This window comes from Pseudorasbora parva, chromosome 20 (assembly GCF_024679245.1).
Source record: "Pseudorasbora parva isolate DD20220531a chromosome 20, ASM2467924v1, whole genome shotgun sequence".
NCBI classification, from domain to species: domain Eukaryota; kingdom Metazoa; phylum Chordata; class Actinopteri; order Cypriniformes; family Gobionidae; genus Pseudorasbora; species Pseudorasbora parva.
The window spans coordinates 36,293,445-36,319,783 of NC_090191.1; the positions used below are offsets into that span (position 1 = coordinate 36,293,445).

The 26,339-nt window shown below is 36.3% G+C and overlaps 1 protein-coding gene across 1 annotated transcript; it reads left to right on the top strand.

The window, feature by feature from the left end:
- The first annotated feature begins 18,538 nt into the window (after nt 1–18,538).
- Nucleotides 18,539–24,801, top strand: ifrd1 (interferon-related developmental regulator 1). Its single transcript, XM_067427379.1, has 12 exons — nt 18,539–18,760; nt 21,234–21,338; nt 21,455–21,533; nt 21,644–21,768; nt 21,876–22,033; nt 22,140–22,190; nt 22,961–23,139; nt 23,245–23,353; nt 23,761–23,895; nt 23,977–24,105; nt 24,185–24,280; nt 24,369–24,801. Exons 1-12 carry the CDS (start codon nt 18,730–18,732, stop codon nt 24,453–24,455), a joined length of 1,284 nt encoding a protein of 427 aa, XP_067283480.1. The 5' UTR covers nt 18,539–18,729; the 3' UTR covers nt 24,456–24,801.
- The last annotated feature ends 1,538 nt before the right edge of the window (nt 24,802–26,339 follow it).

A 26,339-nucleotide genomic window follows, 5' to 3' on the forward strand; every position in this document is an offset into this window, starting at 1 on the left:
CATGATGTTTTTTTAATCTTAATTAAACACTTGTACAGCATTCATTTATTTAAAGTTGAAAGGTGTATTTTCTGCAATACATAGGAAAAAAATCTGAATTTTCAAATAGGTTTAGCCAGATATTCAAACCACCCCTACACACATTCAAAGACATCAAGCACCTGCATAAATATGTCATAATCCATAAATCCCTTCAAAGGCTCAGCGAAAATAACTGCAAGAAAAAATGCTAAATAAAATGCATAATGTCTTATAATAATATAATAATATCTCCATGAATAAAAGAGCTGTAATCTCCCTTATAATAGGTGCACATTCAGCTATAGTCATAACCTTTCACTTGCAGTGTGTCTGTGTTATGAGACAGAAAGAGCGGGGGTTGAAGGGTTCTGGTAAGTGAGCACTGAGTCTGATGTAGATTTTATCTGAAATTTCCAATCTAATAATCTGCACTAATCCAATATTTCAACCTAATTCCTGAAGAAAAAAAAACCTCTGCATACAGTGCATCTAGAAATGAGTCGACCGATCTTTTCAGAAAGGGCGGACACATACATTTCGAGTGTGAAATTCAGCCTTGCTTGTAAAAAGAATTTTATCCTACTTTGATAACAGCTCAAACACTACAACATCCACAACATAACAGCTGTTATGGAAAGATGGAAGGATGAAAAGGTCATGGGTGGTCAGTCAGTGACAGTGTTTTTACTGCTGCGTGTTCTTTATCGCTGTCGAAGTGATCCAGCGCTCTGTGAACAAACACAATCCCGGTCACATGTTAACATAATTCCATATAAACTGGGCAAGCATGGGCAAGTGCTGGTTAAACCATTGATATGAGACAAAAAACGGGAAAAAATGACAGAAAATAGGATGAGAGTAAGAAAAACGTGTTTGTGAGCTGTTAGACAAAATGTGTCAATATATTTTCATGTAAAAAGACTCAAATATGTCAAATATTATTTGGATTGCTACTTTACATTATTATGTTTTTTATTTATACTCACTGCTGTACTGTACTGTTAGATGTATTATTTATTAGAATTATTGACTGTTATAGTTAAACATCTGCCGGAAACTAGTTGTTTTAATTGATAAAGTTTTAAATGTGGATATTTTTCTTACACAATCCCATCGATTCTCTTCAGAAGGTCTTTATTAACCCCCGGAGTTGGTGGAGCAATTTTATAATGGATAAAAAAGAGAGCCATAACTGCCAATAATGCTTAGAATAGCCAGGACATTTTTTTTATATATATAATTTGTATAATTTTAATATAATTTGTCTGACTTGAGGGTGAGTAAATCAATCATGGGCTTTTGGGTGAACTAACCTTAATAACCTAACAATGTAACCTAGACCAGACCGGCACAAACACAGAAAAGCAGCTTAGCCAATTAAATTCAAGGACAGAAACTACACATTGTATAAATTATAAATGTGCCCCGAAGAACAACTATGACATGATAGTTGTGTTTATAGTTTCTGAATCCTCAAAAACACAGTCGGTGTGCATGTATTGGCCGTGTGGACAATGATAAAGTATGTTTCTGAAAGCAGAGGCTGTGTCTTTGTCACAGCCAGGAGAGACCACCATGCAAGAGGCTGAATCCAAAAAACAAGGTCCAACCAGCCGTGCATACTAAACACAAGCAGGAGCTTTAAAGTCTGCTCCTGTCTCAGCAGGACTCGCTCTCTTGCGCTGCAATATTTCAAGCGGCCTTGCACACGAGACGGTTAAGACACAACTTAAGACACAATTTTCATGGATTGCTCAATTGTGCTTGACTGGATGATTACCTTGCTTAAGAGAAGCTGTAAAATAGTCAATAAACACGCCACAGCTGTGTATTTTAGCCGTCATTGATTTAATTATAATGTAATGGGGAATGAAAGGTTGGTCACTAATGTTTGCTTTAGTGGGAGAGACCAGAAATCTCCTCAATGTCAGAGCTAAACATAATTGCCATAATTACATAATTGCCATTATTTCAGTGACAAACTAAATAACTAACTAAACAATATAAAACAAAACAAACAAACAAATAATACAAATGTTTAAATATATTATTTATGATACTAAATAAAATAAAAAATAATAAAATAATATGAGACTAAACAAACTAAAAATAATTAAAAATGTAAATCAATTATTTACGATACTAACTAACTAACTAACTAACTAACTAACTAACTAACTAACTAACTAACTAACTAACTAACTAACTGAGATGTAACTAACAAAAATTAAAAAGTAAATATGAGAGTAAACAAACAAACAAAGTTTTTTTAATAAAAAAAAATCAATCATGATGCAGAATAACTAAACTAACTAAATACATAAATATGAGACTTTATGACACAGAATAACTAAATAAATAACTAAATATATGAGACTAAACAAATAATAAAAAGTAATGACTTAATTGCTGTCATTTGTGGCACAGTAAACATACAAGCAAATAAACAAATAAGAGATAAAACAAGCAAACAAATAAATAACGAGACAAAAAACATTAAATAATTAAAAAAATAATCCTTTTAATATTTATCAAAGTCGGCAGTATTACTTAACTGCCATTATTTCATTGTAAATAAATAAATAAATGTTTAAAACTCCCAAAATCACCATTAATTAAGACTGTATATTGTCTATATATCAGTTTTAAAAAATAAACAAATATAGTCACAACATAACATCTCAATGCACATTTAAATACATATTTATTTAGCGCCACTGAAATAATAGCACTCTGAGCTCTGAAAATGATACTGCGTTTTCTACACACTTTAATTGGACTGTAAATGGAATGTGATGTGCGCAGCCCTTTGTTTAGCTGGAAGATCTCCAGATCTTCAGATCTCCAATATCTCCAGATTCTCAGAGACACAGCACATGCGGGCATCAGGACGTGTAGGGAGGATGAGAGGAATAGCTCTGAGCAGTCTTTGTTCTTTCCTCCTTTCATGAATCCTGCAAACATGTGGAGAACATGCCAAAGACCCTTAAGTGCCCGATGTAATGTCTTATCTTAGAGTAAAAAACTTTGATTTTATGGCTAAAGTTGTATTAATTTCAACTTGTAGCACCTTGTTTTTGGACATATATTACAGTAATACCATGTTCTTTTGGTACCGTCACAACGGTTTTAGACATTTCTTTTGACATTTACCAAGCACTACCATGTTTTTTTTTATTTATTTGTTTATTACATGTATCATAGTATTAACATGTTTTTGTGATTATGAAACACACCAATGAGTATTACAGGCAACTGCAACTTCTGTAAACGAAAAACATCCCACCCACAGCACTCATCTCTAATCATACCTGTATAACCAACCAGCCCTTCAGTGAAAACAAGTCACTGAGTGCCATTATAACTCAGAAACAGAAAACACAGACACTCATCATGCACACTCACTGGACTAGAGCCACAAACAGGCCTCTGTGGTTGGTTACTGATGTCTGCTTTAGTGAGACAATAGAGACAAACACATAATAAATACACAACAAAATAAATAACTAGCAAATAACTAGTATTGACCTAATTGCCATTATTTCAGTAAATAAATCAAAAAAAAAAATTCCGATAAATGCACCATTAATGACTTTATTGGTCACTATAGTATGTTCATAAATAAATAAGCAAAAAAATTACAAATATGTTTTAGACAAATGCACCATTAAATGACTTAAATTAGTGTTAAATAAATAAATAAATAAATAAATAAATAGATAAAAATGTAATGTATTGTATTGTCAATATGTCAATAGTCAAATTAATGAATTAACAAGTTTAATGACTTTAATGTCAATATAGCATTGTGTTAAATTAATAAAATATAAATAAACAATAAACAAACAAATAATTAATTGCATTCTGATTACATATACATTTAATTATACATTAATATAATATAATTAATTATATATATATATATATATATATATATATATATATATATATATATATATATATATATATATATATATATATATATACATATATATAATTAATTATATAGTATGTGTGTATATATATATATATATATATATATATATATATATATATATATATATAATATTTTAGATAGATGCACCATTAATAACTTTATTTTCAACACATCCATTACATATTTCAAATGATCAATTAATAAGTGAATTAATGAATACATCTACCTGTGAAATGGGATGCAAATAATGGGTGAAAAAGCACATACTCAACAAATTGACGGCATATGTTGACATGGCAAACTCAGTGTCAAAGGTTATTTGCAGTGGAATCTAAAGTGTGTCAATCTGCCTTTCCCAGTGAGTTGAGACGCTGTGCTGATTTGAGTAATAGGTGAGAATAAGCCAGGCTGAGTAGGAGGAAGAGGTTTTCTCTAAAAATATTGACTGTCAGGCATGTCCAAAAAGGCACTTAATATTTTGAATGTTGAAGTGTGTGGTGACGGTTTCTCTGGTCATAAACAACAATGATAGAAATGGCATCGGTGAGTGAGAGGTTTACGGCGACATGGCTCATGACCTCACAAACTCGCTCTAACAAAGGTGCAGACAGCTTCTGGCACCGCGCTCACACATAACCCGCCAAAGAGACCGTAAATAATTTTGACTGGCTTAATTTGTTTTCCTCATATAGTGTATGAAAAAGTTGCTCTATCTGCTCTTCAGAGTGGAAAATTGCTTCCCTCCACGATATAAATAGAAATGACACTCTTTTCTTCATTTCTGTGGCACCTTGATGGGGGTCTGTCCAGACAGGCAGCAGACCGTACAGCCTGACACCGCATAACGCACTTATCCGACATCACAGCTCCAGTGACATAACCTTCAGGATCCTCGTGGCTCCCGGCAGCTGACGGGTTTATTTTTGCCATCGTCAGGCTTGACTGCTGGATGTGCACCTTTCATCAGCTTTAATGTGAAATGTGTTTTGACGGATGATGCAACACCGGATTTTGGATCTGAAATTTTCTTGAAGGTGATGTCATTTTTATTTTATTTTTATCTTAAAGAGATGGTTCCGCCAAAATATAGCAGTGTCACTATAAATATATTACCACGAAGTCTGTCAATCTGTCAAGAAACGCTTGAGGGGAAAGGCTAATATGTTCTTTACATACAATCTGCTAGCAATCAATTCATTATCATATGGAACAAGCTGATTGGCCTCTGCTGATCCTATACAGCCAATGAGATTACTTGTTCAACCTGCAGCGCAAAGTTCCTCTGAAACCCTCCACCTCCCCCAGCTCCACCTGCTGCTATGGAAGTATGTCTATTTGGACAGACGGACGGACGGACTGACGGACGGAGATAGATAGATAGATAGATAGATAGATAGATAGATAGATAGATAGATAGATAGATAGATAGATAGATAGATAGATAGATAGATAGATAGATAGATAGATAGATAGATAGATAGATGGATGGATGGATGGATGGATGGATGGATGGATGGATGGATGGATGGATGGATGGATGGATGGACTGGAACACATTGACATCTGATGGTTTATTTTCCACATACTGCTGGTTATGAATGGCTGAAGGTCACTGTATTGTTCCTTTACACACACACACACACACACACACACACACACACACACACACACACACACACACACACACACACACACACACACACACACACACACACACACACACACACACACACACACACAGCTGCAAGGAGGAAAGGGGCTTCATGAGCATTGTGCCTGTGTGAAGAGTAAATAGGCCGTTTAAGCTTTGAGGAGGAAGCTTCGCAGACGCAGGACGCCTACAGCAGCTCCACATCTATAAGTCCTGAAGCCGGGAGATTGGCACAGGTGCTCTGGCGGATCACACACTCAATGGGGTTCTTGTTTTATTTTCAGCTTGCTGTCAATACACATAAATAAAAAACAGCTGTATTTCTAGAGGAAGTCCGGAATCCTGTGCATGTGGTGCACAGGATTTGGGTGTGCATGGATGGAAGAAAGTGTTTGATTATGGTATAGAAAGGAAATACATATAAAAGCCTATAGGACGTAAAAGTAGCACATGAGCATACGGATACACAGTGAGCCGTGTGTTTCACTGCCACTTAACACATGCTCCTTCTCAAGAATTATTCTTCATAACAATATCTCTGCATCTTTTTTTTAAACGTCTGTAATGTATGCATTGATATGAACATCATATAATTCACATGAGCAAGAATGTCGTTGTTCAAATTTAATTGGTAAATTGTTCCAAATTGAGAAAATGATTCAATGAATCCAAATTTTTTTAAATTAAAAACACAGGGCCAGATTCAATTCCAGATCAAATTGAAGGACCAGAACTACTGTACAACATAAGTAAGGAATAATTGAAGACGGCCCGTTGAATTATTCGAAAAATAATGCACATCAGAGTTGGTAATGCGGTCACGACGCAAAGCGGAGTGTGCATACAACTCGGGTGTGCTTTATTTTCAACAGTCTGTCGTCAGTTATTCCTTCCTTATGTTGTACAGCTAGCCTGACAAGCCATACCCACATCAAGATGTTTTAATTTAAATTTAATTAAAATTAAAAAATTGTTAATTAAAATTAACAAAAAATAAATTTGCTGCCGATAGGGTGCGTCTAGATTTATAGGCTATTGTACAGCAGTTCTGGTCCTTGAATTTGATTGGCTGAGAGCTGCTATTCAGTCTTTTTTGACATTCAAACTTTCAAAGATTTGAAACTGTGACAAAAAAACACAACAAAACATAAATCTAAACCTAAAACATGTTTCAAAATTGAGCTTGATATCTAAAAAAAAGAGAGCTTTCTGTAAGATTTAGTTTGGGAGCAGTACCAAAGGTTTCCTCTATATGACATTTTTTCCCCATTTATTTCCAATGCTGTCATTTGTGACAGTGAGGAGAACAAGAGTGACCGTTTAACATTTTTGAATCATGTCAATGATTTCCTTTTAGATTTTTTGGTGCTCACATAGCAAGTGCTGAAACATTTACCAACATTTACCAATATTACTAACATTTACAAGTTTCGTACCATTACAATGAAGTAAAAAATAAAAAAAAAAAGGTAACAATTTTTTGTACAACAATTACCAAAGAGCAACTTTGGCAACACATGAATTCAGAGAACATAGAGCAGAAGACCATTAACTGGGTCAAACATCTAAGTATAATCCCCCGTGGTTTACCATGTAAAAAACACTCACAACTAATAAAGTTTGTATTGTCTTACTTCATATATATATATATATTACATTTGGCTGCCAAGATGATTCTACATTACTCAACTCATTTCTTCTTTCTGTGTGAGGTCACATCCCCTTTGTGCTAATAAAGGCGGTTGAGAGATTCTCTAACATTTCTTGCTAATTCATATTTGAATGAGGGATGTCATCCTTGGTTGGTTTTTTAGTTTATTAAATATAAAATCAGGTTGCCAGGCAACACAGAGAAAATCCAATAATCCCCCTTCTCATACAACAAATAATTGAAATGAAGCACATAAATGAACATGCTGTTCTCTATTATTACTGCTGTATAGTAAATGAATCAATTAACAGTTATTGCTTCCCTGCTGCTGTTTGCTCCAGACGTCACGGCCTGAGAGAAGCAGAACAGAAACTATAACAAGCGACATCACATTCGTCTAACTCACAGCTTCTTTTTTTTTTGGTTTCCAAAATGGATATCCCCGAATCCAAAATGAAAATGCTGTAAACATCAGTTCCTGCCTACTCGCATTGATTTCTTTAACTCTGACTCAGAGGTTACAATCTTTTTATAGATGTGTTCTGGATGTGTAACAGCCACAACTAAGCATTTCTTTAGGGTTTATGAAGTAAGACACAAGCTCTGTTTCAGAACTGAGCTGCCCACATAGGTAACATTAACAGGCTGTTCAAAAGAACTAGGCAGCATAATACTCTCTTGGGTTATTTTTTCTACCCAAATCCCAAATCCAAGTTCAGCCTTTTGGGTTATTTTTTCAGTATTTGGGTCATTTTTGTGTTACCCAGCTACTGGGTCAGACATAACAATTTAGTGTTTGGGTCGTTTTTGTGTAACCCCAATCCTGGGTCAGACATAATAACCCAGTGTTTGTGTAGTTTTTGTGTAACCCAGATCTTGATCCTGGGTCAGACGATCCTGGGTAAGGCGTAACAATCCTGTGTTTGTAGCCCTAATCCTGGGTCAAATGTAACAACCCAGTGTTTGGGTAGTTTTTGTGTAACCCAGATCTTGATCCTGGGTCAGACGATCCTGGGTAAGGCGTAACAATCCTGTGTTTGGAGCCAGCTAATCCTGGGTCAAATGTAACAACCCAGTGTTTGGGTAGTTTTTGTGTAAACCAGATCCTTGGTCAGACGTTAAAACCCAGTGTTTGGGTAGTTTTTGTGTAAACCAGATCCTTGGTCAGACGTTAAAACCCAGTGTTTGGGTAGTTTTTGTGTAAACCAGATCCTTGGTCAGACGTTAAAACCCAGTGTTTGGGTAGTTTTTGTGTAACCCCGATCCTGATCCAGGGTCAGACAATCCTGGGTCAGGCGTAACAACCCAGTGTTTGTAACCGCGATCCTGGGTCAGATGTAACAACCCAGTGTTTGGGTAGTTTTTGTGTAACCCAGATCCTGGGTAAGGCATAACAACCCAGCATTTGTAACCCTGATCCTGGGTCAGACGTAACAAACCAGTGTTCGGGTAGTTTTTGTGTAACCCAGATACTGGGTCAGATGTTACAAACCAGTGTTTGGGTTTGTGTAACCTCCTGGGTCAGACAATCCTGGGAAGGTGTAACAACCCAGTGTGGGGGTAGTTTTTGCGTAACCCAGATCCTGGATGTGAGACACATAAATAATTTCCGCGTCGTATTACACTTCAATTATTTCTAAGCGTAATTTTTACTTGTTATTTGTTAAGCGAGCTTAAATGTTGGCAACATGCAATTAAAAACGATATAAAATATGTAGTGCTGGGCAATCGATTAATAGCGATTAATCACATCCAAAATAAAAGTTAATGTTTACCTAATATATGTGTGTGTAAAGTGTTGCTGTGCATAAAGAGTCTGAATGAAAGAATGCAGCCCCCTTCTCTATCAGAATATATTATTTAAGACCACCTTGGCGAGCGCCTTAAAAATGGATGTACATTGTGATGGGCAGCTCTGCGCTGTCAGTACAGGGGCATCAAGTCAGTGGAGAAGACACAGAGCTGCTAGAAATGAATGGAGAAGTCTTGTGTCTACTTGCTGGTACTGTTCAATACAGACAGGCGGCCTTGTCAGATGTAATAAAATGATGTGCTATTCAAAGAAATGGAAAGAAACATATGGATCTGACAGGGCCAGACCACTCCATGTTCCTGAAAACGCACATACATGTGCGTGAAATGCTGTTTTTTTACAAGAACACGTGTTTTTGTGATTTTTATTTTCATCATGTTGTTTCAGGGGAACATGATCGCATAGTGGCTGAGATTTGTGGTTATTCTGCAAGATCAATTAGTCTGCCTTTTCCTTCTCTCGCTCCAAAGATACACCTCCCTTCCAGCATTCACCGCGGTTCTGTGGGTCAGCAGAAAGACATGACAAGGGCAGCGACAAGAAAAAAGAGAGAAGTGCATGAAATGATGAACTGTGCCAGATGACGGCAGTCCAGAGCAGTCACGCAATTTAGAGCAGTCAAAGCAAGGTAACCTTGGCCCTCAGCAAACAGACAGGCTGTATGAGCAAATTCATAATATCATGGTGAAGACACGCTACATGCTAAGGCAAGGCATCTGTTTCTTAGATGATCTATTTCTGTATATCAGTTTATCTACTCCAGACGTAAGTGTTTCAGCTATAAAGAATCCCTTCAGTAGGGTTTGCTATTGCTATCAATGTTAAACATCATTGGGATGTTTTTTTTATACATACAACATTGTAAAAAATATATACTCGCACCAAAAGCAGTGAAATAAATAAAGGACTAATGAAATACAAGCTAAATTATTAACGAATTAATAAAAAGTCATAATGCAAATACTGGTATTAAAGGGATAGTTCACTAAAAATGTTAATTCTGTCATCATTTACTCACCTTCGTGTTGTTCCAAACCTGTATGAGTTTCTTTCTTCTGTTGAACACAAGAGAAGATATTTGGAAGAATGTTTGTAACAAAGCAGATGGAGCAAACATTCACTAACATAGTATTTTTCCCCTAGCCTAGAAATCTAGACGCACCCTAGCGGCAGCAAATCTAATGTGCCCGCGAGTGTCGTCTAGCAACTCTCAATACCCTTCTGAGCTGTAATCGCCTAACTCTGGACGGGCCAATCACATCGTGTATAGAGTCGGTGGGCGGGGCCATAATGACGACGGCCGAGGTTGCGTTTGCGTGCTTCTAGTAAACACAGAAACTGGCGAACGGCGGTCTTTCGAATCAGCTTTGGCCGCGACTCTGGAAGACTTGGAGTTAAGCTTTTCTCTGAGAAAAGAACAAAGAACGGCACTGAAGTCATTCATAAAAAGGGAAGATGTGTTCAGGGTTTTGCCGACCGGATACGGCGAATGTTTAATCTATCAACAAGCTCTGTTTCACCTTCGTTGCTCTGGTTGGTTGTAGCGCTATCCTATCGCGTGCAGAGGGAGTTTGAAAGACAACCGTTTATCCCGCCGCTCGGATTGAGCTGTCTATGGTGAGTTTCCAGACCAAACATCTTGATGTGGGTCCGGCTTGTCAGGCTATTTTTCCCCTACTATAATAGCGAATGTTTGCTCCATCTGCTTGGTTACAAACATTCTTCCAAATATCTTCTCTTGTGTTCAACAGAAGAAAGAAACTACAGGTTTGGAACAACACGAGGGTGAGTAAATGATGACAGAATTAACATTTTTGGGTGAACTATCCCTTTAATAATATAAATAGGATTTTGTTTGATTTTATTAATAACAACAACAACACAAATAATACTAATAATATTGTTATTGTTATTTTAATTATTATACCTTTTCAGGGATCAGAATTAAATTATAACTACATAATATAACTATTATAACTAAAACCATAAAAATATATTATTTTAAATAAAAACAAAAATAAAACAAACTGAAATAAAATCATATATAAAAACTATTTATTTATTTCAGTTACATAAACCTAAAAAATAAAAAATGAATTCACAATAAATTAATACTATACTGCTGCTGTGCAGTTGCTTAGGTGTTCTGGTGGTTTACTTAACAGTGCACTCTAAAAAATGCTGGGTTAAAAACAACCCAAGTTAGGTTGAAAATGGACAAACCCAGAAATTGGGTTGTTTGAACCCAGTGAATGGACCCATTCAAACAACCCAATTTCTGGGTTTGCCCATGTTCAACCCAACTTGGGTTGTTTTTAACCCAGCATTTTTTAGAGTGCACTGTTAAGTAAACCACCAGAACACCTAAGCAACTGCACAGCAGCATACTAAATCACACTTAACGCTTTAGTAACTCCATATCAACCTGTCAACCACCATTTACTCCTTCTTTCAGCAGTGTGAGGAGAACCGATCACATGAGCTCGGTTAATCTGGTTGAGTGTTGGCTCTGAGATCAGCCTATTTGATTAGTAATACTCAAAGAGCTTTATCAAGAAAATGAGAATGTATAATTTCATCCAAACCAATACAGTAAACCAGCCTCCTGATTTGCTGATATGGCGTTTGACATTAATGACCCTCGTGGCTGAATAAACTCTTCGGGAGGAGTGTAAACGCATTAAGAGACCAAACTTGGCAACATGCTCCGACCTACTTCAAGGCATCCACAGTGAAAAGGGAAAATGTGAAGGGAGGAGGAAGTGGTTGCGGAAATGAAATTCATTCAGTTGTCCGTCCCAAAGTTTTAAGTGTCTAAATCAATGCCAGGAAAAACAGCATGAGGGGTGGAAACCTGGAAAATGATCGGAAAAATGCTGCCAGGACTCACCTTCTGCCAAGACAACATTTTGTACTCTCATCAACAAAACAAAACACTGACAATGAAAATGTTAATGCTACCGCCTCACATGCAAACAACATCAAGAAGCGGTTCATCACGGCCTCCTAGTGATGAACTGAAGCAAGAGAATAAAGATTTCACTGGCCTTGAATGACAAGCAGATTTGAAATCGAAATACCACGCAAATATTGTATCAGTGTATTACTCCAATGTCTTCAACATGACCTGTGTGATGTATTTTTAATAGGTGTCGTCAGGTTATCAGCACATTGTGTTGGGTTTGTTTTTGGTGGTAGTGTGGGGAGAATTTAAGGACATTAGGAAAAGGTTAAAGGGTTAGTTCACCCAAAAATGAACATTCTGTCATTAATTACTCACCCTCATGTCGTTCGACACCCAAAGACCTCTGTTCATCTTCGGAACACAAGTGAAGATATTTTTGTTGAAATCTGATGGCTCAGAAAGGCCTCCATTGGCAGCAATGACATTTCCCATGGGACCCATAAAAGGATAAAGACGTCGTTACAAAGTCCATCTCACTACAGTTATTCTACAATCATTTTATAAAGCGACGAGAATCGTTTTTGAGTGCAAAAATCAGCGTATCAATTCATGATTCGGGTCACGTGTCAAACCGCCAAACTGCTGAAATCACGTGACTTTGGCGATCCGAACCGCTGATTCGATACATTGATTCATAACCGGTCGAAGCTTTATCAGCCATTACTATATAAATCATTATTTAGTTGTTGTTTCTTGTGCAAAAAAACTATGACATTGGTATCAACGGAGGCCTTTCTGAGCTATTGAGATTTCAACTAAAATATTGGTGTTCTGTAGATGAACAGGTCTTACAGGTGTCGGACAACATTAGGGCAAGTAATTATTGAAAGAATTTAATTTTTTGGGTGAACTAACCCTTTAAGGAAAAATATTTTACAATCCCGCGAAACGTTGTGTTTGAGTACAAAATTGTGCGTTCACTCCTTCACTATATGTTCATTTGAGTTAAATATGATGAGTAAAAACTGAGTTTGATGGAAATAGTGAGTTTGACACGCAACTCGGCCGTCGTCATTATGGCCCCGCCCACCGACTCTATACACGATGTGATTGGCCCGTCCAAAGTTAGGGGAATACAGCTCAGAAGGGTATTGAGAGTTGCTAGACGACACTCACGGGCAGATTAAATTTGCTGCCGCTATAGGGTGCGTCTAGATTTCTAGGCTAATTCTTTGTTCTTTTCTCAGAGAAAAGCTTAACTCCAAGTCGCGGTCAAAGCTGATTGGAAAGACCGCCGTTCGCCAGTTTATGTGTTTCCTACAAGCCTGCAGTCTCCCTCTCATTTACTGAAGCTTTCGGGCCTCGATCGCTCCCCGGTGACCGGTCCCAGTATAGCCGCCCCTCTGTGATTTCTAATGGACGCGAGGCAAACTAAATAATAAAATTACAGTTCAAAAATGTCCCCCCAAAGTTAGTTTATGTCACTGAAGGCAGTTATCATCACGATGATTTCATTTCAGGTGTTCGTTTTAAAAATAAGTTTACTTTGAGTTAGTTATTTGATGCTATAAAAACGGGGGGTGTGACGTCATGATTGACAGCTGAGACTGACGGCTTCTCTGAGTGAAGTTGTCACTGAGGCACTAACGGACTTTTTTCGAAATTTTTGGGAGCAGATTAGAGCTTTAGCTTTAATTTATACATTTCCATAACTGTTTATTTCACACCAACATAATTAATTTTTCTGCATCTGCGAGAGTGTGGGCGGGCTTTTGATATCGCGACTGTACTTCCTGCTCTACTTCCTGCGCTCTACTGCGCAACTCCAATCCCGAAATCGCTACTGCGCAGACTCGGTCCCAAGATGTCAGCGCCGTGCAAGGCCGCCTGAAAGCTTCAAATATGGCAAGCGGAAACGGATGATGTCGAGTCGTCCATATTTTTTTACGGTCTATGGTTTCCTAGAAGCACGTGCACGTACAACTCGGCCGTCATTTTATTAAGCCCCGCCCACCGACTCTATACACGATGTGATTGGCCCGTCCAGAGTTAGGCGATTACAGCTCAGAAGGGTATTGAGAGTTGCAAGACGACACTCGCAGACAGATTAGATTTGCTGCCGCTAGGGTGTGTCTAGATTTCTAGGCTGGGGAAGGGTATGGTGAGTGAAAATGGGTTTAACAAGAAGGTTCCTGAGTAAAAATCAGGGAATAGTGATTCAAATGGATGTTATGAAGGAGAGCTGATCTAATTAAGATGGTTCATGTATGTAGGCTGTAAACTGAAGGATGTTTTCATTTTTATTTCAGACCATTATTGTTTTATCTGACCAATTTATTTTATTTTATGTATTTTTTAAATGATCTTTACAGCTGTTTTAATTATCCTTGTTTTTAATTTTTAATTGGTGCACATGGTATAGTTTTTTCTCATATTATCACTATTTTAATTAATTTCTATGTAAAGCACTTTGAATTGCCATTGGTTATGAAATGTTCAATACAAATAAACTTGCCTTGCCTTGTTTCCCTAAGAAACATTGTGTTCACTTGATAAATCTTTGCATCGTCAGAGAAACTTTGTGTTCTTTCACAAAATGTTTTGCGTTCCCCAAAGAAACTTAGCGTTCATTTGCAAAACAAAACAAAAAACAAAACAAAAATCTTTCCCCCGAGAAACTTTGTGGCTGCTCACAAAATGTTTTCTGTTCCCAGAGAAACTAAGCGTTCTCTTGCTAAAATGTTTTGCCTTCGGCTGTGTTTTAGACTTGATTTTTTTCCTTCAGAATTAATCTGATGGTTGTGGTTTGCTATTGGTCGATCTCATGTGAGTGACAGGTTGCCCCGCCCTCGCTCTAGTGAACACATCATCAGAGAAGAAAAGAGATGTTGCTGCTAGGATGAGGGGAAGATTTTAGATTAAAGATTATGAACACATCATGAAATCATGATGTGCCCAGAATAAATCATTTATAATAAACACTGCAATGTTGCATAAAAAACTAAGAACTGGTGACTTTAATAAACCCATTGTTTACACCATGACCTTTCTGAAACAATCTGAGCATCAGTGATGCAGCAAGTATTAAAATGTCTAAAAGCACTTAGATATACACTAATGTCGAAATATTCATTTGATAAGGGAAAGGTTGATATATCAGCTCATTTTAAACACCTGACCTGTGCAGATGCAAGACTTTCACACACCGCTAAACACCTCATGCAATCTGTTCTTTCCTTCCACCTCATGCTCATTGTGCATTTTGGTACCATACTAATGTCATCTGTGAAATAATAAATACAGTTAGGAAATCAAAGGGAAAGAATTTCTACGTCACACCGCTTTTGTCTGACATCAAATATATATTTTTAAAGAATAGCTAATTGGTGCTCAAATATCAAACTGTTGTTTTAAAAGCAGAGGAAAATGACTTTTAATGAACTGACAGTAATTTGCATTGTAAATATTGCATTACCAACATTCTGAAATACCTTCAAGTACACCTGACTTAAAATGATTTGAATGACCATAAAAAAGCAGCAGAAAACATCACGGCAGCTGCTTGTTGAGTTACTGAGCCATCTTCTGATTTCTAACAGCAGTGTGTTATTCACTGACCCCCTGCGCAGCCCCTCAGGGTGTGTTATCAATTATTCAACAGAGTTTACATATGGGATGAATATATATTTAGACCCAACACCCTTTCATAACTCATTTCTTTTTTGAGTGCTTCTCTGTAGTTCTAGTGAGCTAACGAAAAAAAATGTTCACGTTAGCTTTTTGTGGTTAATGCGAACGTTGATTTTTATCATTACGGGGATGTTGAGTGAACATTTTGAAACAAGTAGTAACATTAAAAAATGTCAGATGAACATCCAACAAAACCAGTTCAGACAAAAAACATTTTTTTTTTTTTTTTTTTGCAGTAATGTTTTGAGGACATTATTTGAACAGCCACCTGTAAAAATGTACAGTTAAATATGGCTACAGCTTTTGGAAGTCATCATCACCAGTTTGGCACAGCCTGTTGGGTTGAGAATGGCATTAAAATATAAACCTTATACACAGTGTTAATCTAATTCCCAGATTCTAAAGGTCGGCCAAAGCAATAGCAATATTCTCTTTGGGCTGGCTTTTGTCAAATAATCCACAGATCAGATGGAAAACTGTCTGATTATAAAACAAAAATGATTCAGACACCAGATATACATGTCTACTAGTGGGCGCAGGACACTAGTTCATTTATGTAAGTGAGGATAGCTAAATAAAGTGAACTGTGGAAAAAAATTAGAACCAAAATTATTCAACACTTTGACCTGACCATGTTTTGCTTCAGTGTTTTTTCTTTAATTGCTAATGCGACCTTTTACACTGAACAAAATCAAGCACTACTTGATCGTTGGTTGACCTGAATTAGTATTATCCACTTGTGTTCTTTAATGTAACATCTGACCGCTGATTGTACTCCATTACCTTTCTATCAAAGTTATCTGACAATATCAAGATTCATTTGTTCTGTTCTCGTCATATTTTATTACCATTTTCTAAACTATAGCGAATAAACTTTTATACTGTGTTGAAGGTGTCTGAATACATTTTGGTTTGACTGTATTATGTTGTTACAAAAACTGCACTAAATTAATTTAGGAAATTCTAGAGGGGGAAACGCAATTGTGTACCATGAAACGTCACCTTATTTGTTTTGACTGATCTTGAATCATCAGAAGAATCCCTTTATACATTATGAAATGATATCAGATCACTCTGAAGCATTATTATTTTAAAAAGAGCTCCATCTAGTGGAGTCCTCATTACAGATCCTGTTAGGATTTTATGCATTCAGTTGAAGTGATTGCATCAAAAAGCATCAAGGTGGGGGTTTTGCTTGGGGGAGTAACTGTAAAACTAAGAGCATGAAACAGAAGTCAGTAGTCTTTTCTTCCTAATAGAGTGGTGCAGGACATCCTTTTATAGGCCAAGATATGTGTTTAATTCTGTTTAAATGGCTGGAATATATGGTGAACACAAGCTCAAGGCACTTTCAGGATTTTTTCTACAACATAAAATACATCAATATAGCCCCATAAAGCCATGTGTCTTGAAAAAGGCGGTATCTGGCGAAATGGGACTACAGAGGCTGTCGGGACATTAAAAGCCATCATGACGAACAGATAAACTTTTACAGTGTCACATAAGTATGCTCTTATAAACTAGTCTAACTCAAACATTCTGTGAAAAAATGTTAAGATAAAAACTGAAAGAGTTGTTGGGGGCTAGTGGTGGTGACAGTGAAGTTGAGTGACTGTGGTGTTTGTGTAGTTTACCTTTAGCTGTTTACTAAGGCCTCAAAATTAATAAAAGTTGTGTTCGTGATAAATATCTTGATGGAGACAATGTGTAAATAGCCTATCATAAATTTTTGTTGATCACAAAGTTTATTATGTTTTGGATTATATAATTCAAAACACTGTAAACCCTAACGCTCTAAATAATCAATTGGTTTGAGTAGAGGCAAGTCAAATTAAACAACTTAGTTCAAACAAATGAACTTTTATGAGTATTAAGAACTTTTTGTTTGAACTTTGAATTTTTATTTTTTTATTTTTGTGGCGTTAAGCGCATCATCAGAGAAAAAATAGATGTCTTCTGGAAGTTATTTTGATTAGAGATTATGAAAAAATAATAATGTGTATAGATAAATAAACTGCAAAATTCCATAAAAAGTAGGAATTGTCCATTTCGTTTTGAATTATGTAATAAATGACAAGGCTTTATAGACATGTGCTTGGCAGCTATCAGTGCCAGCGTAGCCTTGAGTCCACCTGTTGCACTGATAGCCTATGTGCACTTAAAACATTCATTGCACGTGGTTAGAGGAGTCTTTACTAATGAAAACTATCCTCCTCCATACAGGTTTCATTTTCTTCATGACTTTTACCCTAAGACTTTGATCACATACACTACAGAAACGTTATACTTCGGTGTTTCTTCAACTAGCCTACTTGTACTTTTGGTCCTGTGAACTTAATAAAATGAACTCTTAAACACATATTTTACAATCGCACTAAGTTAATCACTAAGTTAAAACCAATAGGCTATTTGATTTGTCTGTTCGGTTAAAAATGGCAAATAGTCGCTATACATGCATCAACAGAGGATGTATCATTATATTTGGGTTCCGGTAAAAGGTAAAAAAATAATAATAATAATCTGTTGGTTTTAATATATATATATATATATATATATATATATATATATATATATATATATATATATATATATATATATATATATATATATATATATATATATATATATATATATATATATATATTAATAATCAATCACCCATTACATGTGTTGTATTATGTGTAACGTGCACCCATGGAACCCGCATGAGGACGTGACAGCACAAACCAACCAATACAAACCAGGCGGAAGTCTGTCAAATATGAGGACGTCGGAGTATACTGTAACGTGATTGGTCCTACTGTATCAAGGTCCACGTGAGGTAACGCCTTTTTAAGCACGTCACCATTGGTGGTATAAAAGCGCTTCGCGGCAGCGCGCTGACGCAGCCCTAGTTTGTCAGGGAAAATGTATCGCTCGCGCTCCAAGTGTAACACCGGAATCGCTTTTAATACTTTCCTTTTCACTGTGCCATTGGAATATACTCAACTGAAAAGACATTATAGTAAAAACTGGTCGTGTATTGGTTGATTTTAGGCGCGGAACTACTCATTTAAGCAAGATGCCACGGGCCAAGAAAAGGAGCGGCAGAGGTAAGTGGGGTGGAATGTCTGGAAATGACCGGTTGTTTTTTTGTGGCCTGCTGCGCGAAAAGGATTTTCGGATTTGTAGTTCTTTACGCGTCGGTTCGGCAATGAAATTGGAGGAAGAGAACTACAACTTCCATGACTACAAAGCCCGCTTTGGTTGACAGCCAGGGATGTCTTTCTTTTGACACAAACAAAAGAATATTACAGTGTGAGCTATGGACGGTTGGAAATGTACGTTTGTCTTTTTAAATATGGTGTTTGTTTTTAAGGTAATGTTTAGTTTTGAATATTTGGGTTTCTGTAAAGCGCCTGTCATATTAATGACATTTATCAAATGGCCAAAGCTTAACAGATGGAATAAACTTGGATGATGATTATACAGTAACGTTACAATGTTTAACGCTAATGTATAACAAAACAATCAAATCAGATGATGCAACTCATATTTTGCAACTTAAAATACGGTTGATTATATTAGAATTAAAGTCAATAAATGTATAATAATTGCTGTTATGTGAAATGTCAAATAGGAGGAAGCTGCTGTGTTTCAGCTGTCAGTGTGTGTTTGAGGTTATTTCAGGCCATGCGCTGTCGCTTATATAACACAGGCCTGCTGTGGGACCAAATAGAGGACAGGAAGAAGCAACCAAGAACACCAAGTGCACATTTTTCAGCTGGAAACGTGTATAAATCAGTCTGCAGTCTGTTATTAGATGTTCTCAGCCCATCTGCTCGCTGGATTTGCACAGGCCGTTGAGAAGAAAGAGACTGTGTGTTCTGGCACCCATGTACTCTTTCCCGTCATTCTTTCTGTTCATCTGCTGTACTCTATAACTAGACATATCGACTTTTGTCTGAGAAACCTCACACAAGAGTTTTTATTTGCATAAGTAAAAAAAAAAGTATCTGACCTTGCACAACAGTATGGGACCTTTTGTACCTCCTGCAGATATCTGCATTTTGCTGGGCTGATAACACATGGCTGAATTCACTGTATACACATTAATAGCCTTGAATCTTTAAGGTCAAAGAGAACTCCCTTATATGACCGCCTGAAATTATTTGGAAAACACTCTTATCTGTAAGTGTCAATACAGGGTTGGTCATCTTAGGACTTGGGACATAATTTTTGTTCTAAAAAAGTTAAATGAAAGGCTGTTATCATTTCAAAAGTTTGTGGCCAGAGAGATGTAGAATTTAATATAAAATAGAAATGAATACTTGAATTCAGCAAGGTTGTATTAAATTTATCAAAAGTGAAACATTTATACATTTATTTTTCAATATATTATTCTTATGAACTTAAAAGGCTAATTATTCAAATATGGTAAAAATATTAAGTAAATGTTTTCATTAAAGATTTCTGAATTCAACTATTCCATTACAGGAGTAAATTACATTTTAAATGTATTCAAATTTTAATGTATTTAAAATGGTAATTTCTCATTACAATTTTTTTTCTGTTCGTTGTTAAAATATTTGTCCCTTACCTTTCAGAACGTAAAACTTCTCTAGTTAAAAATACTTTAAAGTTAAAACATTGTCTTTTTTATACTTGTGTATAAGTAATGTATGATCAGTGTTGAGTGTAATTAATTACTAAGTAATTAAATTAGAGTAATTTAATTACTTTCCTCTTGAAAAAGTAAGGGATTACTCTTAATGTTTCTGTAATTTAATTACTTCTGATGTAATTGCACTAAATATTTTATAGAACAATTCTATTTAAAAAAGTGGATTTAACTAATTTAATGTTAAACTGGATGTTTTAATGTAACATAACCTTCCTTTAAATACTTTAGTCAGTTCAAGAATAATTTATGCAATTGTATACTGTTTATTTGAAATAATTTAGGTAGCAGTTTATTTTACAGTGTCCTTGTTACATACCATAGTAATAACAGTAAATTATGCTAAATTACATGCAGCTTAAGCTTAACCAAACCCTAATCTTACCCTAACCCTATAAGTACATGTTAATTATTTTAATTTGTTACTCATTTCTTAAATGTATAATTATTTACACCGTAACAATGACACCTTTAAAATAGTGTAACCAAATTAAGAGCAATTTCATGTCTATCCTTGTATTGTTCATCTGGTAAAGGTTAAAAACAGGATTTAGAAAGTAATGAGTAATCCAATACTTAATGCGCATTATTCTGTGATTAATACTTACAAAATATTTAGGTAGCTAGTAATTCACTTCTTTTTTTACATAACGGTCTAACACTATGATTTATACATGTCAGCAGCACCAACTATTTGGTTAGATTATGCTGTTCTGCATAAACTCCCACGACCATATCCCTGCATTAGAATAGTGCATGAATAAAAGATCCTTGATCATTTTAGTCTGACTGTAACAGTTTGATTGGCACGTGTCCAGCAATACAATGCAGCTTTGCAAAGGGGTTGTTATTAAAGAACGACGCAGCATCAACAAAGGTTAAAGTTTGCTGTCTGTATTTTGCAGGAGGACAACAAGGAAATGTCCAGCCATTCAGTGATGAAGACTCCTCTAGTGAGACCCTCAGTCACTGCAGCAGTCTCAGTGAAAGAACCAGTGCAGCAGAGGACGGTGGGTATTTAGATGTCGGGAAATGGCATTCATAAGTGCTTGTGGGCTACTTTGTAGCATGTTATCAGAGATGAATGCATATAAAGATGATCTTTTTTTTTTTTAAAAACATCCAGCTGGTGAAAGTGAAGAAATGGCTCAAGAGGACTTCCAGTACAAACTGAAGGTGTACATCGACAGCACAGTGGATAAGAGGTTTGTGTTCACTCGGATTTCTCTATTAAAATCCGATTGTTCTGAATAATCTAGATGTCATTTCTGCTTCCTGCTGCAGTCTGAACTGAGGAATTATGCTCCTCTTCTAGTGCCAAGACCAGACAAAGTGCCCTTGATGGACTAAAGACTGCCATGGCAACCAAAATCCTCTACGAGTTCATTTCCGAGAGACGAATGACCGTCACGGACGCCATTGAGCGTTGCTTGAAAAAAGGTTGGTTTAATTTGTGACTGAATAATTGGAAATAAAACATTTTTCTTCAGATGTTGCCATGACATCAGTGCAGAAAGTTGAGCTGGCTGTTTGCATCTGCAAATCAGGTAAAGGAGTGGAGCAGTGTGCCGCAGCCTCGCTGGCATGTCTCCTGTGCATCCAGCTGGGTTCTGGGATTGAAAGCGAAGAGGTTTTTAAAACCCTTAAACCTGTATTTAAAACCATCCTCAACGATGGAGCAGCTAACATGCAAGCCAGACAAGCGGTAAACGGTTATGTTCCTCTAATGCGCCTTTATAGGAAATTATGATTTTTGCAATTTGGCAAATTTGAGATTGCAACAATCTGTTGATCTTGACTTTGTGTTTCAGTGCGCTACGAGTCTAGGCCTCTGCACTCTTGTAGCAGAAGATGATATCATGGTAAGCAGTCAATTGCAGTTGGATAATTAAAGCCTTAGGGTATGTTTACATGACGACAATGTACTAAAAAAACAAAAGCATTTTTTCTTTTGCGGTTTCTGCGTACAGACAACAACACTGTCAAACGATCCCCGTTCACATGGATCTGACAAAACAACTAAAATGCTAGGTATTAGGCATGTGAGGCCAGTAGTTGGCGCTGTAACTTTACACACCTTTAGACTGAACATGTAACAGGCATCTACATGATGTCACCATTTGCACAAATTAGCTTTTTTTTCTTCTTTTTTTTTACACTAACATTTTGAAAACCATTTTGAAAAGTTCACGTTTTCACATCCCCAAAACACTGGTGACATGTAACTGACCGGCCAACATGCATAAATAAAGTGGTGTAAACAGCCCCCAAGTACTGTCTTTTAAATTCAAGTAGACTTAAAGCTACACTGTGTAACTTTTTTAGTTCTTAGTTCATTCAAAAACAATTGTCGCTTTTATTTACTCATAATTTCAAACCCATATTCTGCTCATTTATTTTCTGTAGACCAGAAAATGACTTGAATGGTTACTGTCTTAATATAAATTATCATGAAAACCGATAATTTAATCGGTGAGCTGAACTGATCTGGTTCAATATTTTAGCTTGTTGATTTAATAATCAGGTCAAAGTGTTTCCTGAGTTGACTGTAAACATGTTTTGAGTACTTCTAAGCACTGGAGCATGTTGAGGCTTTCACCATCGACTCAAACCTGATGATTGTCACCTCCAGGATGTTTATGCCACTATGGAGTGTTTTGAGAGCCTCTTCACCCACTCGTATGTCAGAGAAGATGGAAGCAGACCTTCTGTGAGTCCTCAGACCACACAGCTCCACACAAATGCTCTCTTGTCCTGGGCCCTCCTGCTCACCATCTGCACCGGCAGCCGCATCAGAAGCATTGCACAAAAGTAAGTTCAGGAAAACGCTGTTTTATGCCTTCGCTATTTCACGGTCCTGATCTTCCAGGAGCATTTGGGACCTACAACTAAAAAGTATGTGCAACTGTTTTTCAGACATCTGGCTAAACTTCCATGTCTGCTGGAGAATGACGACGTCAACATGAGGATTGCTGCTGGGGAGACCATCGCCCTGCTGTTTGAGCTCATCAGAGATGTTGACCCTGTAAGTTAATTCATTGGATTTATTACTATTTAAGCAAATTATATAAATTATTTGTATAAATGTATTTATTTTATTAAAGGATTAATATATGTATTGGTGGTGTAACTGTTCAGATTTCTCACACATAAATGATGGTAATGAGAAACTATTTGCATTTAAATTTAGTTTTGATATTTGCTAGTGGTGTAGCTGATTTACAACTAGATTATCTTACCAACAAAATTATTTACATTTTAAAAATCGTTTCACATGCTGTCTCAGGCTTCGGGTGTTCACAAACTTATTTTAATTAACAAAATGTAATGTATTAAATATTTTAATAATTTAGTAAACTTGTATAATTTACTCATTTTAGTTGTTCAGTGAATTTGTCTGAAGGTATTTGTCTAATTTTCTTTCCCTTGCAGGAGTTTGATTATGAAGACTGGGAGTCGTTGTGTGAGAAGCTGAACGCATTAGCCACCGACTGCAACAAACATCGAGCCAAGAACGATAAGAGGAAGCAGAGATCTGTCTTTAGAGATGTCCTCAAGGCAGTAGAGGTGAGACTGAATAGTTGACATAGTTGATATGTTGAAAGTTGCTGTAGTTCAGACTGTGACATTTCCTCTGTGTCGGAACAGGAAGGGGATTTCCAGAGCGAGACGATCCGCTTCGGCACAGAGCGCATGGTCATCGACAGCTGGGTGAGGAAGAGGACTTATGACACCTTCAGAGAGTTTGTAGGCTCTGGGATGAACTACCATCTACAGGTAAAGCTCTCAGATGTGGAGTGCATCCAAAAAAGGAAGCTTCAAAGTGATTTTTAGAAGTTGAATTTTCTGACCGCAGGCGAACGAGTTCATACGAGACGTGTTTGAACTGGGACCACCGATGTTGATCGATTCTGCTGCTCTGAAAGCAATGAAGACCTCCAGACTGGAGCGAGTAAGCAAGCCCTTTTCCACATGTACATATTTTTACTGTACTATGTTTTTTTTTCTTGTGGTGTAATCGTATGCTTTGTTTGTTTTAGCACCTCTACAATGCAGCAGCGTTTAAAGCTCGAACCAAGGCCAGGAACAAGTTTCGGGACAAAAGGGTGGATGTTGGGGAGTTTTAGGAAGTTTTGTAAAGCACAATTTTTTCTTTTATTTAAGTGTTTCTATTCTTCACATTCCTAACATAGCCTTTTTTATATATAGATATGTTAAATGTTAATATTTGCTATCTAAAAATTCATTAATTCCTCCTAGATTCTAATTTATATCTGTATTTAAGTGGTGTTTGGTTCACTAACGCATCATCATGTTTTCTGTTGTTTGTGTTCTTGTAGGTCCTGTAATTTTATGAATTGTTCTGTATTTATGACCCCTTTTTGTGTTGTCACAATGGGCTGTACTGTAGTGGCAGGGCTGTACGTCTAAAAAAAACAACTAAAAAAGATGAATAAAGTTAGATGAAGTTGATGCCCCTTATTCAAAAGTCCTGGTTTTGTTTTCTTCAGTTTGTCATTATCACAAATGGCTAATTTTTAACATGATGAGACCTTTAACTCTCTCAATGAAATGGCTAAATTAGAACATCCTGAACATCCTTTGCGCTTTCTGCAATCTGTTTGTTTCTTTTGCAGTTGCCATGGACACGGAGTCACTCGAGCTGATTTAACCAGTTGATGTTTTGTAACAAAGCACGCACGTCACCACGATGACACGCTGAAATGGACACGAGGACACTGCATTGTCTCGTTCATGCCATGTAATTACCGTAGTCTCAAGATGACAACAGTCATTATATTTGAGGCAGTTCACATCCTCGGACTGGGAATTGTTTCTATGGAAACTAAATTAATCTGTAGCGGTCAGGTGGTACAAGTAGAAGTTCTTTGAAAGTTCCCATTTTATAAGCTGTAATTACAGGCTCTAGTTTTACAAGTTAAAATACTGTAATTTCCAAGGCATGAATGGACCTTATCACCCAAATAATATTTCCCATGATAAATATGACTTATAGATTATATGCTATTGCAAACATAAATGAATAATGTGCGCTTACTGTTGCATTGTATTCTGGGAAATATATAGGCATCGTCTTGAGTATTGTAGTAACATCATGATATTTTTCCTCTAATGCTACATCACAATGTGACTATTAGGGCAACTTAGGAAAGTTTTATCTTTAAAAACAAATAATTTTACAGTCAAATCAGTTATATTTTTTTTAGTGTCACTTATGTTCTTTTAGTATGCATGTATGTACTTTGCGTGTCTTTGATCTCAGAACATGAGGATGAGATTTTATAAAAGCTCTTTCCCACCGATGAAGGTAGAGTGGAAACAACTCAGACTATGTTTATAAAAAAAACTGCTCCCTCCAGTCTACCCAAGTATGACGATTTACTCTTATTAGCTGATAGTTATGATTGTTTAAAATGGACACACTTAGCTCTCCTCCCTGAGGAAACAAGACTAAATTTTTCATTAATCTGATATTTTCTGGCAGTGGAAAAACTAGCGCTAAGGGTTTATAAATACCATCTGAAATGACCGCTGTTGTGTGTAGCACATTAAAAGGCATGTGCATTATGTAATCAGATTACTTTTTGCTGATATAAGCAATGTGCAGTACTTGTAACATCAAAAAGTTACCTGATTATGTAATGCGCATTACTCGTTACATCAAAAAGTAATCTGATTACAAAATGTTACTTTTAATCCATTACTTTACTCGTAACATCAAAAGGTATTTATGTAATGAATGACATATAATGTAATCATATTTATGTAACTGCAAATTACAAACTAACAACACAACTATTTATAATAATAATAATAAATGTATTTACAGTCCAAAAAATTACTTCAGATTAAGTATTTTCAAGACCAAGAGTCACCGTATGAGTATGAATTGTAGCTAAAATACAGTTAGTGACGCATGATGTTAACAGGTGATTTATCAGAATTCGAATGAATCCCAATCTAAAATCAATACTTGGAAAATGTAACTG

Coding starts and splice junctions, on each gene's coding strand:
- ifrd1 (XM_067427379.1), top strand. CDS start 18,730: ATGCCACGGGCCAAGAAAAGGAGCGGCAGAG. Junction 21,534..21,643: donor GACAGCACAGTGGATAAGAG/GTTTGTGTTCAC, acceptor CTCCTCTTCTAG/TGCCAAGACCAGACAAAGTG. Junction 24,106..24,184: donor GGATGAACTACCATCTACAG/GTAAAGCTCTCA, acceptor TTCTGACCGCAG/GCGAACGAGTTCATACGAGA.